Consider the following 13,605-nt stretch of genomic DNA (forward strand, 5'->3'; position numbering starts at 1 on the left):
GGCTTTGCCGCGGCTCCTTGGGGGGTCGATGGTCTTGCGGTGATCGAGCATTGAACACTTTCGCCCAAAGATCTGTCCCATCCTATATCCACTTGTCGCTTCATGAGAGTATAAGCATGGCATATGCCGCAACTATAATAAGCCAGTGCAATGCAAGGAGACATCACTGATCTGAATTCTATGGTGTTGACTTAGACATTTATCACTTGCGCTTGATTAGCTTTTTCTTTTGCTAAAGGTGTAAAATATATTAAACCCAGATATAAAAAGTTCATACAAGTCGGGAACATGTCAATACTTAACAAGTTGGGAACACTTAACCATTTAAAAACAAAAAGTTATGGCCAGTTATCATTTGATAAGCCCTTTATGCATCATGGGCTACTCGATTTGTATGAGGCGGGGCGAGTCTGGGTGGCCGGGTGATTGGGGCTCTACTGGTGTGGGGCTCCCGTGGGGGTGAGCAGGGAACATGTCAGCCGGGACATGAATGGTGTAATCTCGGCCCGTACCGTCTCCAGAATGTCTCTAAATAATTCATTAAATTCTTCTCTTTCCCGAGCTGCCCTTTCTGCCTTCGAGCATCTGGGGCCCGAGCGGGAGCTGGGAGTTTGTGCCACTAGTGCTGCCACCTGTTGCGCGTTTCGAGTCTCGACTTTCTTGACTCGAGGGATCTTCGGCCTTTGCCCTGGGCAGTGTCGCTTAGGGCCTCGCTTCTTGGCATACCTCTTGATGGTGGGCACATAGCGCTCCGGTGGAGGGGCGCGTGCCACATGCTCCTGCCTTCTGCGAAGAGCGTCTTTGCATGCTAGATCTCCATGATTCTCCATGCGTTCCGCCGCAAAAGGAAACCTGCAAGACGCAATCTAAGGGTTAGACCTTGATACAGGATACAACTGTTTGCATGGAAGGGATTTTAGTGTGGTTTATGAAGCGCATATGACAAGAAGGGGAGGGGTGAGGCATGCGGTGTTTGTTGTAGAGGAATGGCCCCCATGCTGATGTTCGCGTGGCCTCCAGTCATCAGCGGATATTAGTTTATGCTAAGTCGCATGGACTGGTTATCGTGGAGTGGGACAGGACACATCCTCGAAAGAGTAGACCAAAAAGGGAAGCAGGTGTATTGGAAAGGACTACACCCTGCCTACACCATCAAGGTTGTTGGTCAAGGCTTCCTATGGCGGTGATGTGGGTTGCATGCTCTCACCTGGAGGTGGGGCTGGTCACACACTTTTAAATGCGTGATGAGAGGAGGACTTGAGGAGCTTAGTTTATCTGACCCCACTCTTCTCCCTGCGCGCCTGACTACCATTGCTTGTGTGTGTTGACGTTGTTTATACACGGTGACACAAAAAGCAGTGTTTATTTATATACATATTTATGAATCCATGTCACTTCACGAGGATAAGAACCAAGTGTAGAACTCCGAGTTGTACCGCAGCGTGGCACACGCATCTAGTATTCGTGGCAGCTTACTTAATACCGATAGATATTTTGCCACATCGAGTAGCATGGAACCTTGTCCGAGTCTACTGGCTATATGTAACTCCTCCTCAGTGAGAACCTTATCAAACAGAGCATTCTCTTGGCTAGTTCTAGCTAAGTCCATACCCCGAATGGCAGTCAGCACTCGAAGGGAAGTTGGTGCCACGTAGGTTGGGTCTCTTTGAGACCGCCATTTGGCCAATCCCTCTTCTAAGACCGTCATGATCTGAGCCCCTAGTTCGGCCATTACAACACGGCTTTCTCACCAACGCTGCTCAAATTGACTCTGGCCTGCTGACAGTCGCTTTAGTAGCTCTATGTCTACGAGATTCGGTCGGCATAGCACTTCATTGAACGTGACGGTTAAGCGCAGTTCGTCAGCCTCCTCGTCAGGGATGAGTCGCATATGTTCATGCAGGAGCCTATCGTAGTGCCCGTTAAGATGTTCTTGTTCTTCCCACGATAGAGGAAAGGTCAAGTAAGCTCCAAGCTGCTCTTTGGGGATCGTGCCCATGTCCGCAAGGACGTAGACACGCGCGACCACTTTGAGCTTAGCCTCCAACTCAGTTAAGCATTCTGCGACACTTCTATGTTCAACGAGGGCCTGCTCGGTTGCTATCTCATGCAAATTTCTAAGAGTTTCCTTAGGCTTTAGAATGGCTGGGGGCTCAGGCCTAGATGAGCAAGATTGGTCAACACTAGGATTTCTTATGCTCTTGGGGTTCTCACGTTTCTCCTGAGGTTTTGCTGCGATTTCATCATGGTTCTTCTCGGATGTGACTAGTATAGATTTGTCACCCTGTTGTGACAGCGTTGTATCCACTGTTGATTTATCAATGTGAGTTCTATTGTCAGTGGATAGAGTGTTGCAAGCAACTGTTGATGGCAACTGTTGCTTTGGTTTGTCAGAGCACACAGATGTGTCTAAGGTTTCACCGCTGTTAGGAGAGGCATCAGTGGGTTCATTGGTGGATGGACTCGATGCTTTATTCATTAGCTCTCCAGTGCCCTTCGTCTCAATGTTCTTGGGGTTCACAACCACCTGCAAAACTGATGCTGTTTTTTCTGCTTTCTCCTCTTTTTCTTGGTCAATGAAGGTGCCTCTCTCAACGACTCAGGACCCTGGGCTATATCGACTCGTTGATGTGCTTGGTCGGGCCTCAGCATTTCCCTTCTCTAGTGTGTCCTTATGGGACATAGCCGTGGTTTGCTGAATAGCCTTGCCCGGTTGTGAGGGCACAACTGCCGCTCTTTTCGGAGAGTCTAGCTTTTCAACCAACTCCCTTGCGTTTAACTCCTCCGTCCTAGGCTTTAGGCACTTTGAAAGTGTTGGAGTTGTCGAGGGATTTGGTTGCGACACCTCCTCCACAGGTAAACTACTAAGGACACGTTCCACAAGGGGCATTGTTATAGCCAAGGGCTGTGACTACTCTGGTCCCTGATTGGGAGTAGTAGCAGCTAGTTTAGTGGGCTGGCTACCCTTGGTGGATTGCGGTGTCAAGTCCCTAGGGCCATCAGAAGTGGTTGTGTCTTTTGTTGGCCTTTGAGCACTCATCTGTGTAGATCGAGCATGAGTTGATCTGGTCACATTAGGTTGCTCATGCATATCCTTGGGTCGAGAGCTACAAATGGAGCCATGTCCCACCTCTTGGACATTTTGAAGCTTAAATGGAGATAGAGTTTGGAATTGAACAGTTTCCCTTGACAACCGCTGTTGTGCTTCCTGTGTCCGTTTGGAAAAAGAGGATGTAGGAGATCTAGGACTCTTAGGCGGACTTGGCACTCGCTGAATGATTTGCTCGAGGCTATTAGACGATTGTGCCATTTGCTTTGTTGAGCGATCAGCCTTTCCTTGAGCAATATTGTGCCTATGATGCTTGTTCTCCCCTTGGGGAATCAAAGGCTCCTTGGGCACTAACGATTTTTGTGCCTGCTCAATGGCTACGTATGACATCTGTCTATTTAGCATGCTAGGCTGGGGCTCTTTCCTTCGAACAATCATGTCTGGTTTATTGCCTTGAAACCTAGAGTTTCTCTTAGATTTCCTCATGTGCCATGCTTTTGAGGCACTCTGGCCTTCAGCTGATAGAGGCGGTTTAGCTGGGGATTTTGGTACCCAAATCCATTGGTTACCTGCGTAGTATCCTTGAGCACGTAGCAACGCTTTGGATATCCATCGCGGCGTTGTGTTGACTCTCCATCGATGCCTTCGTCTATAAGGCTTGGGCTTCTTTTGGGGTCTTCTACGATATTTGTAAGTCCAAAGCCTGTCCTTGGCATTGTCTCTTGACCTTCTTGTTTTAGGCCTGGCCTCACTCACTGGTTCTCATTGTTCGACATGTGCTTGTATTAACTCTTCCAACAAGTCCTTGCTCTCGTTAGTAGGCTTGACTATTACGTCAGCAGCTTCCTTGCCTTTCCCTTGAGGTTTGATGAGGTCACCCTTACTAAAGATTGTGACTATCCTCACATCTGGTAGTGTCAGGTGTATCCTCTGTGCTACATAGTCGGCCTCACACTTGGTCGCCCTTTTAAAGGGTCTTCCTAGGAGGGTTTCTTTCCCGCAGCTAGCACTATTTGGAGGAACATGAAATAGGATAGGCAAGCTTTCTGTTTCAATTGTCGCAAGGATTTTGCACTTCCCTATGAGTGCTTGTGGATGTCCCCCATAAGGGCTAAGGGTTGCATAGTCGGTGTGAGCTCTGGTTGTCCTAGTAGGGTCCATGATTCATAGGTCAAGATATTAAAATCTGCTCCTTCATCAATTAGAGCATCGATAATATGCTCTCTTTTCGCGGTGAGTTTGACCCTAAGATAAGCAAGTGGTACTATGTCTTCATCTTTCGGGTCTTGGCTTGTAAATTTAAGCCTTCTGACAGATGCCCTTAAGTTCCCGACTGCATGACCAGATGTGGATTCTCCACTACTGTCTTGGATCATCAGTGCAATGCTATTCAGGGTACATCTCTCATCAAGAGTGTCATGTCTAGTCATATTCGCATTTGTAGCTTACTGATGTTGCATTTCGCTCTGACTAGACATGGTATGAACACAATGTCTTTGTGTTCTAGTGATGTGGCCTTTTTGCCCTTGATGGCTAGATTGGCCCGTTGAGGTTCTAGGGTCTCTGTTTGTCTTTGTTCGGGTATGGGCTTTTGGCTGCTCTTTTGCACGTGAGAATCCATGCTCGTGTAGAGCCATTACTTCACTAGGGTTCAATTTGGAAGACCTGTCATGGTGCACGTTTTCTCTCCAACCTACTCGGGGGAGGTGCGGAGGGGGCAGAGTCCCCTCTGCGGGGGTCTGGGGGGGGCAGTCCCCCCGGCCCGCATGGCCGTTACGGTAGACGCCATATGCAATTTGGAGGACTGTTTATAGCCAAATTTTGAACTACGTGCTCTAAATTTTAGCCCAATGAGGATCTGTGATGTGCCTTTAGCTCTATGCGGTCTTTGGGGTCAATCTTGGGGTTTCGATACGTCAGAATTCGTGTTCTAGATACCTGTCCGATTTTGACAATTTTTGGTCCGATTCTAAGATGTCCGATTTTTAGGAGTCCAATTATCAGAATCGAACGTCCGATTTTGGGTTGGTCCGATCGGCTCAGTGGTCCGATTTTGGTCACGTCCGATTCTGGGAGTCGGATCGAAAAAGTGGTCTGATTTTCAAAGTGGTCCGATCCTGAGAATCGAATCGGACAGGGTGGTCCGATTCTAGTAGTCGAACGGTCCGATTCTGGACGGCGGGTCCGATTCTGGGACTCGGACGGACTGGTCCGATATCCCCCTGACCCTGAAGCACTCCCTCCCTCTGGCCCAAGTCTAGAGTGTTGACCTCATCTGCTCGAAGCTGAAGCATCTGATTGCGTCGAAGTAGATCTAATAGAGGGGTTGAGACAGAGCTCCTGGTCTGCCATGTCTCTGAATCTCGCCATCTGATCTGGAGACATGCGCGTGAAGATATCCTACAACTCCTCATCACTCATCCCTTAACTCATCTTGAAAAGATCACCTGCACAGATAAAAAATGATGTTAGCACAATCAATTTAAATCATACAAAGCTTGGTAATATAAATCCTTAAAAAATGATCTCACTTAAAATGCATATCTTATGTAACCTTATGTTGAGATGACAAGCTCAACACATGTGGACATTGATGATGGACCACCTAGTTAGATGGGTCCACACGTCTACACTTAGCATGTCAATGGTCATTATGACTCTCACATACCCACTGACTCATTACTTATTATATTCAGGTTGTTACACCTATTTACATCTGGCATAGTTATAGCGCCAGTCAACTAGTGTAGTCGGTTATGCATTATTTGACTTAGTAGGCCACTTTCCTTTATGTTGTATCTTATCTATACTTTGTGTACATTGTAAAGTGTGTGGAAGAAGAAGAAGAAATCAGCAAGAAAACGTTTTGGCCTCCATCTCTCTTCTTGTCTCTTAAGTGAGCTTCTCCTTATGCATTCTCTATGTGTTCGGCACAGCATCTTGAGCAAGTCCCCCCACCACACAATTCTTGACATGGTATCAAAGCCGCGCCACTGAGAGAGGCTAATTTTGAAGGCTGAAGTGAAGGAGAAGAAGCAAGGTTCGAGCAAGCAAGCAACGGGTGAGAAGCTCTCCCATTCTTCCACACTCTCTCTTGGATAGTGCCTGTGGAGGCACCGGAAGCAGGGTAGAGCAAAAATCTTAGATTGCAGTGAGATTTGGTGTGCGCAAAGAGCACTGTGTATTCTACAGGTTGGCCCTTTAGGGCTTTTCTGCAGTTATTTTGGGCATCTGAGGCCGTTTCAGGCCCCGTTTTAGAGCCGCAAGGTTGCGGACACCAGTTTCAGGGTACACTGTGACTTCAACTGTATTGACCAAAAGTGGATGCACAGGTTAAAAATTTCAGATCTGTAAGTTCAAAGGTGTTTACAGTGAATAAACACAAGGTTTTTCTGCAAACAGGTTGCAGATTGCATGTATTGTTGAGCAGACAGTGAAAAAGGTTGTCTAGTGTACGGAGGCAGTGAGCTCGCGGTCGACACAGGATACAGGTGTGACTCCTCGCTGTCGTGGCGGTTCCAGGGAGCGTGGCTCAGGTGGTTGCTGTGGAGGCACGGACGCAGTGTCTCCGTCTCATTGTTCTGCTGGAGTTGCGTCACCTCCAGGATTTGTCACACCTATGGGGATGTCTACTCTAGTTACTTTGGCTTTTGCTCAGTCGTCTGTAGGTGGCACCCCTATGGGTGCTACACCGATAGATACTACCCCGGTCGGTACACTGGATGTACAAGGGTCTCCTGTATATGCCTAGGAGTATGGACGTAGGTGGGGGAGGACCCATCTTAGGCATACCCCAGAGGGATATGCCTATCTTGTCGATGATAGGCTAGGAGCCATCATCATGAATGATGAGAGGAGGAGGGTGATGGCTCGCATGAGAGAGTTGTGCCAACAAGTTTTTTGGCACAACGTCTTAGATCATTGGAAAAACACATCGGAGGGAAGCAAGGACTACATAGTAGCATCCTTGCATGAGGAGTTTCCAGTTTCAACCACAACGGATAGATTTTCTACGGGCTGGATGATGGACTGCATGTATGTATATATGTCAAATAGACGATCGGATGCACGCAAGGCACTCAAGAGTGGGGCTGCAAAGCCTGAGTGGCTAGATGCGGACGACTGGCGCCGACTAAGGGAGGAGGCTACAGATTCTCTAGGACATTGGAGTCAGCAGCGCGAGGCGACGAGGGCACGACTAGAGGCTGGAGTGGTCCATCATCTTGGGAGTGGCGGCCACAGGACATATCTGGAGGACTTTGTAAGTTTTTCTTTTTTTTTGCCTGCTTATTTTTTTGCAATATCCTTTGTACTAACAATCATGTTTCTAACAGTTAGTATTTTGTTTTCTTTGCAGCACTCCATTACAAATCGCCATCCGACCGCCCTTGAGACTCGATATGCAAAGAGGCATGGTCTCACTGCATTGATCAACCGATTATATAGACACATTAGCCCCGTAAGTCACTCATCTTTCTTGTCCGTAGTTACCATGTTTAATTAGAATGCATTATTATATGGTGGACTGATGTGTAGTTGTTTCTTTTTTTGCAAAGTCCGTTCGATGCTCCTTTGCGGCGGGATGAGCTTTCGGATGGTGAGGATATGTAGCTTGCCCTTGGATCCTTGGAGCTCACACACCCTTCTTTTTTGGTCGCCTGATCTGTGTAGACATTTTCTATGTAGTAGTGATATCTTGTCATGATTGTACTAGTCGCTTTCATTATGCGATCATGTATTTATTTCATGTATCAATGTTATGATTTAAGTACACTTTGTTTTTGTTTACATGAGCATTGTACATAGTGCAGAAACTATTTTGTATGGCCCAAATAAAGCACACAGTGCTGGGCAGCCACAAATTTTTTTTCCCTGTTACCATCGCTATTAGCGTCGCAAATTTACATGCACGCGTTGTTATTTGCATCGTTATTAGCGTCGCAGAGTGTCGTTATCAAAATGCGACGCTGACACCGACGCAAATAGTGACGCAAATAACGACGCTGATACCGATTGTTCTATGGCATCACCAATAACGACGCTTTTTGCGACAACATGGGCAAATTTTGTTATTTATATTTTTGTCGCTTTTAATGTCAGTATAAGGCATATATCTTGTAGTGGTATTATTTGCACCATAATTTATGCATAGATTTGGTCCTCACGTGTGGGACAACATTCTAGGGTAGCTTGTGACCAATTTCGCAATCCAATCAAATATGCACACAATGATAAAAGACTAGCACTGCCCTTAGGAAGTGAATGTACATGAGTTTTAATTGAAGGTACAAAATTTTGTATAGATTTGTGGTGCACCATCTCTAGTTTTACAACAAATATTCCCCCTTTTCCATACAGTGCATCCTCCCTGACCATTCAAGTACCATTAAATATTTACGGACAAAAAATTAAGTGTATAACAATTTTTTTAAAAATCAACATAAAACCATGTCACCAATCACAACCTTGCATCCTTCTTGACCATTCAAGTACCATGCAACATGAAAGGACTGATATTTAACTGTACAACCATCACTCCTCCAACTAACCACACAATTTTATATAAAACCATGTCACCAATTGCAACCTTAACTATCATAATATTCACATTCATTCTTCACCTTCACCATCAATGACAACACTAACCACATCACTATCATCCTAAACATTCCATGTCTAAGGTCTATACTATAACATGCTATATTTAGTGGCAAGTACCAATGGGACTAGCACCTCATCTAGGAGGGAGTAAATGTTAGCCTTAAGAGGTAGTGAAGACAATAAAGGTTGCAAAGTTAAAGCGCTAAAAATTATTCTAGGAAGAGATCATTCTTTTGAACTTCATTGTATTAATTTATTCACCATCCATCCATAAGGTGAATTTGTAATTTGTTCCATCTATTACTTGCAGATGAGTTATCATCATAATTTTGTAGAATTATGTAAGAGCCATGCTCACTCCAATGCAAGTTGTAATATCTCCAAGAGTTAAACTAGAAGATCCATAATAGATGTAAATTGTGGGTAATTTCTATTCTCTTTTGTGTAGACTAGGTCTGGTTAAGCTAATTTCTATGAATAAATCAAGAAAAGCATTTGTTAAGAGCCACAAAAAGGGGTGGTTTAAGTGAGAAACCATAACCTTAACATTAATATATAAAAGGAAACAAAGTGGATAGAGAGCTTATTCTTATGTGTGAAATTTTGTGAGTTCAAGATTTCTTCTCTATCTCTTGCTTCCACCACAAAGAGAGAGAGAGAGAGAGAGAGAGAGACTCCAAGAAACATGGAGAGTGAAGCTCTCTCTTGCATTTCCTTTCATGTCCTTTTCTTCTTCTTCTTCTTCTTCTTTTCTATGAATTGTGTGCTTCATGATACATCCATATCCATTTGAGAGTGCATGAGAGTGAGAAAGTGAGTGATAGGAAAGGAGAATCCTCTCCTCCTCTTTACCTTGTCTACATCCTCTTGGTGGTTTAGAATTTAAAATAGATATCTAGTAATTTACTTTTACATTAGAAAAAGTTTGGTCAATAACATTTAAAGAGTTTTCAATGTAGAATAAATATGAAGATTGGCTCTTTTCTAGATCTCTCATTCTAATTGACATTCGGTCTTAGGAGATTAGTAATCCTTGTACATTTTGAGGTCAAATGTTATCTAGATTTTTGTTTCACAAACTATGTCTTAAAGGAGGCTAAGAAGAAGCAAACAAACACAAATCTAAAGAGGAGTATGAAATATTTAAGACAAGTTATCAAGGAGAACACCAAGGAGGGCATTTGGGCTTGGATGAGTGAATACAAAGTCAAATAGGTGGATGTGATATTTGAGATGCTCTGTTAAGAAAAGGAAGTAGAAAAATAAGGAATTATGAGTGTTAACTATTTATTTAATTTATCTCAGTCATAAGAATTAATCATTTTGTAAAATTTGAGAACTACACTCACTCTTGTTCAATTAGTAAAGTTGGTGGCATTGAACAAATCAAGGATATTCTACATCCTCATGTAGGTTCTCTTTTATTCTACCATAATCTTTTAGAATTATGATCTTATCCTCTCAAAAATAAGGCCAAGCTTTGGTAGCCCTCTCTCTCTCTCTCTCTCTCTCTCTCTCTCTCTCTCTCTCTCTCTCTCTCTCTCTCTCTCTCTCTCTCTCTCTCTCTCTCTCTCTCTCTCTCTCTCTCCATGTGAGTGTGTGCATGCGTGCGTGATGTAACATATATGGATGAATGTGCCCATAGCTTAAAAGAATGATTTGATATATATTTTGTGCAAATATTTCTTATTTAGAAAAAGACGTATTGGGAATTGCAAGGTTTATATCAAATAAACTAAGAAGCTCATGGTCAATCATGTGAAAGCCACTTTTCTCCTTTTTAGGGGGCTACTTTATATGTGGCATTATGCTTTTGCCAAATCAAATCATTAAACTAAATATAATGGATTTTCAAGATGGTTGTGGGGTACATTGAGTGACTTTGTGTGAATTTTTCTTCCTTTCCCATTTGATACTAATGGTTATCAAATCACATATTTAGTTATAGTATCTCTTCAACCCACAAAGTTGTCTTTGTCCCTATCATTTCTATTTAGCTCACTAAGGTACTTAATAAGAGCCAAGCCATGCCCAAGTAAATTTAACTTGCATAAGCTTGTATAGTCAAGTTCAATAGCATGTGGTTGGTTTATCTAACCACCCTTAACTTTGAGTTCGAACTTTTGGGAGTTCATAGAGTAGCCCTCTAAAAGTGTTGGTGATGAGGAGTTGAGCCCAAGTGGCTTCATTCTCAAGGATGTATTCAAGAATGGCAATGTCAGCATAGGCCCTAGTGGCATCCACACTACTTTGATCACCAAGCTCTTCCTAGGTATCACACACACACACACACACACACATCCCAATCTACTAATATTCCTAACGTAATACTAGAATTGAACCTGTCATTAAACACATCATATAAGCGTTTGATCAATCCATTAGCTTGGACTAAGCTTGTGTGTGTGTGTGTGTGTGTGTGTGTGTGTGTGCGCGCGCGCATGCGCACTTGTCTATGGTATGGAATGTCACAATTTCCTAGTTTCAATCCACAAGCCCTAACAATTGAAAACCTAGAGTTCTAAATTATCCCTTAAGGCATCATGGTACCATCATACCACTGAAGTCCAAAGACTTTGCAATCATTGATTGCCATGAAGTTATGTTCTCCCTCCTCAAGTCCTTTTTCTCTATCTAATTCACCTATTTCTTTTCTTTATATGACTCTTTCTCACCTCGAGCACCCTCTCTCCCCTTGCTCCCACAGGTGGGGTTTGGTGTTCCACTCCCAATTTTACTAGCCCAAGTCGAAAGACTTAGGTGTGATACAATCCACACACTCTCTCTCTCTCTCTCTCTCTCTCTCTCTCTCATTGTAGGATTTGCCCATAAGGCATCTTGGGATTGTTCCTTCCAATTCAAACCGCTCTCCCTCTCTCTCAAAAACCACAAAAGTCTTTGGGTTTGTAAGATATTAAAAACTGGGACGGCGAAGATGAAGCTCCAATAATGTCCACGAGAAGGGCGTGGAGCATTAATCTAAGCAGGCGAGACATAGACAAGGCACCCACCACCATATCCAGTGTTGCAGCTTCATCCTTATAAAGGGAAGGGAGGATCAGACGTCGTGACAGAGAAAGAGAGCGAGCCCCCTCAGCCTACAGCCCGAAAGAGAGAGAGAGAGGGAGAGAGCTCTCAGAGAGGATAAGTCAATATATCGTGGATGACAATGAAGGTGGTGGAGCATGAGGTGTTGGTGAAGCAGTCGCCCGAGGCGATATGGCGGGCTCACATCAAGAACTTCCAGGTGACGCTGCCGAGGGTGGTGCCGCAGCACTACAGCTCCGTCGAGTACTTGGACGGGCCCCCCCTCGCCGCCGGTGGCGTCTTCCTCCTCAAATACAACCCGGCATGTAAGCAGACACCACCACCCCCTCCTTACCCCCCCCAAAACAGACACACACACACACATACTCAGACCTTAGCAATAATGTGAAGTACTTCCTCCTTAGCTACCGGAATATGCATTAGTGTCCACTTACCAAGGCTTTTATACATACAGATATCATGAATTGCATAGCTATTCTTCTTTGTGTGATATGACCGATTTATTCTTCCTTTCCACCTTCTAATATCAAGAACCACTCACCTCGTCGTGGTAAATGAAAACTCTCCTCTTTGAAGTTCAGATAATTGTAACACCATAATGCAAGCCCTCCTTGATGAATGATACAAGATTTGTAAGGCATTATTTTTATAGTTAAAGTAGGAATTTTTAATATCAAAGTAGGAATTGTAATTAGGTGAATGACAAATGTTGAAATGGTTCTCTTTGAGATAAACCCCACAAGCCCTTCGTTTAAAGGCTTTGGAATGGGTATTAAAGAAATAGGTTAATTTTCTCTCTATTGCATCTCTCCTGATACAGGGAGAAATCATAAGCACTCTATTTAGCATGTGCATTCAATCAAATCTTCATGCACTTTTAATCATCATGTTGCATCCATATGGAGATTTTTCTTCAAGAATTTCCTTCACTTGATACTTTACAAAAGTCATTTTGCTCTCTATTTCAAAGCATGACAAAACATGTTATGTAAGTACTCTATCTTTTTTATCCATTTAAGTATGCATTAGATTTTTCTAAACAACTACATTGCAAGTTGTCTCATAAATGAAGAAAATCCTCATCATGTCTTCTAACCTTGGCTTCCTTGCTCTACAGCTTTCCCCCATTTTGACTATCTCAAGGCAATCTGGGAGGAGATGGATCACGAGAACTATTATTTAAAGGTTAGAATCTTTGAAGGAGGACATCTTGGAAAGCATGAGGATGCTCAGCTAATATACACACTTAAGTTAGAACCTGGGCCTAATCCAGACACATGCTTAAAGAAATGGACTTTTGAATTTGATGATGTTAGGACAGATGAGTTCCATGAGTTCATTAAGGAGGAGATGTCCATCTTTGGTGACTCACTTGATTTGCATCTCTCATCCAAAGCTTGACTATCTACATGATTCAAAAAATGTAAAGCTAAATATATGTATTTGGGCATCTAAAGATTACCATACCATCATGAACTTTTGCCTTCCTACAATCAACAATAACACATCCTTTGTGACAAACCCTTCATGTATGAAACTTGATATATTATGTTTTTTGCAATCCATTATCTATATGTATGGTTTTTTATTATAAAATTTTCTCGACATCTAACATGTGAAGTATGCATGTTTCTTGTTGTCCACAATTTTTCTCTGACATACTCTTTCAAAGCATGCATTTATGTAACCAATAAAATTTAAAGGTGAGCCATATGTTGATGGAATTTATAGACGAGCCACATCTTGATGTCGAGTCAAAGTACATTGAAATAAGTGGCAATAATATGGGTCGAGTTAATCATGTATATGAGCTCAAACCCTAAGCTTTGTATCTCTTTAGGCATCATTAAGTATCTATTCAATTATAAAGTATGTAGAAATGCCCCAAAACAATTTTTGTGACCATA

General features: G+C 43.3%; 1 protein-coding gene across 1 annotated transcript; it reads left to right on the forward strand.

Annotated features, from left to right (window-relative positions):
• Positions 1–11,703: 11,703 nt before the first annotated feature.
• Positions 11,704–13,310, forward strand: LOC148028936 (uncharacterized). Its single transcript, XM_087687702.1, has 2 exons — positions 11,704–12,003; positions 12,816–13,310. The coding sequence occupies exons 1-2, from the start codon at positions 11,814–11,816 to the stop codon at positions 13,097–13,099; spliced, it is 474 nt and encodes a 157-aa protein (XP_087543828.1). The 5' UTR covers positions 11,704–11,813; the 3' UTR covers positions 13,100–13,310.
• The last annotated feature ends 295 nt before the right edge of the window (positions 13,311–13,605 follow it).

This window comes from Lygodium microphyllum, chromosome 11 (genome assembly GCF_053477565.2).
Source record: "Lygodium microphyllum isolate KBCC chromosome 11, Lygodium_microphyllum_v1.1.10, whole genome shotgun sequence".
Taxonomy (NCBI): domain Eukaryota; kingdom Viridiplantae; phylum Streptophyta; class Polypodiopsida; order Schizaeales; family Lygodiaceae; genus Lygodium; species Lygodium microphyllum.

Bases quoted from the DNA above. Each gene is read 5' to 3' on its own strand.
- LOC148028936 (XM_087687702.1), top strand. From the start codon at position 11,814: ATGACAATGAAGGTGGTGGAGCATGAGGTGTTGGTGAAGCAGTCGCCC. The intron at 12,004-12,815 runs GTAAGCAGACAC...CTTGCTCTACAG, and splicing joins CCTCAAATACAACCCGGCAT to CTTTCCCCCATTTTGACTAT.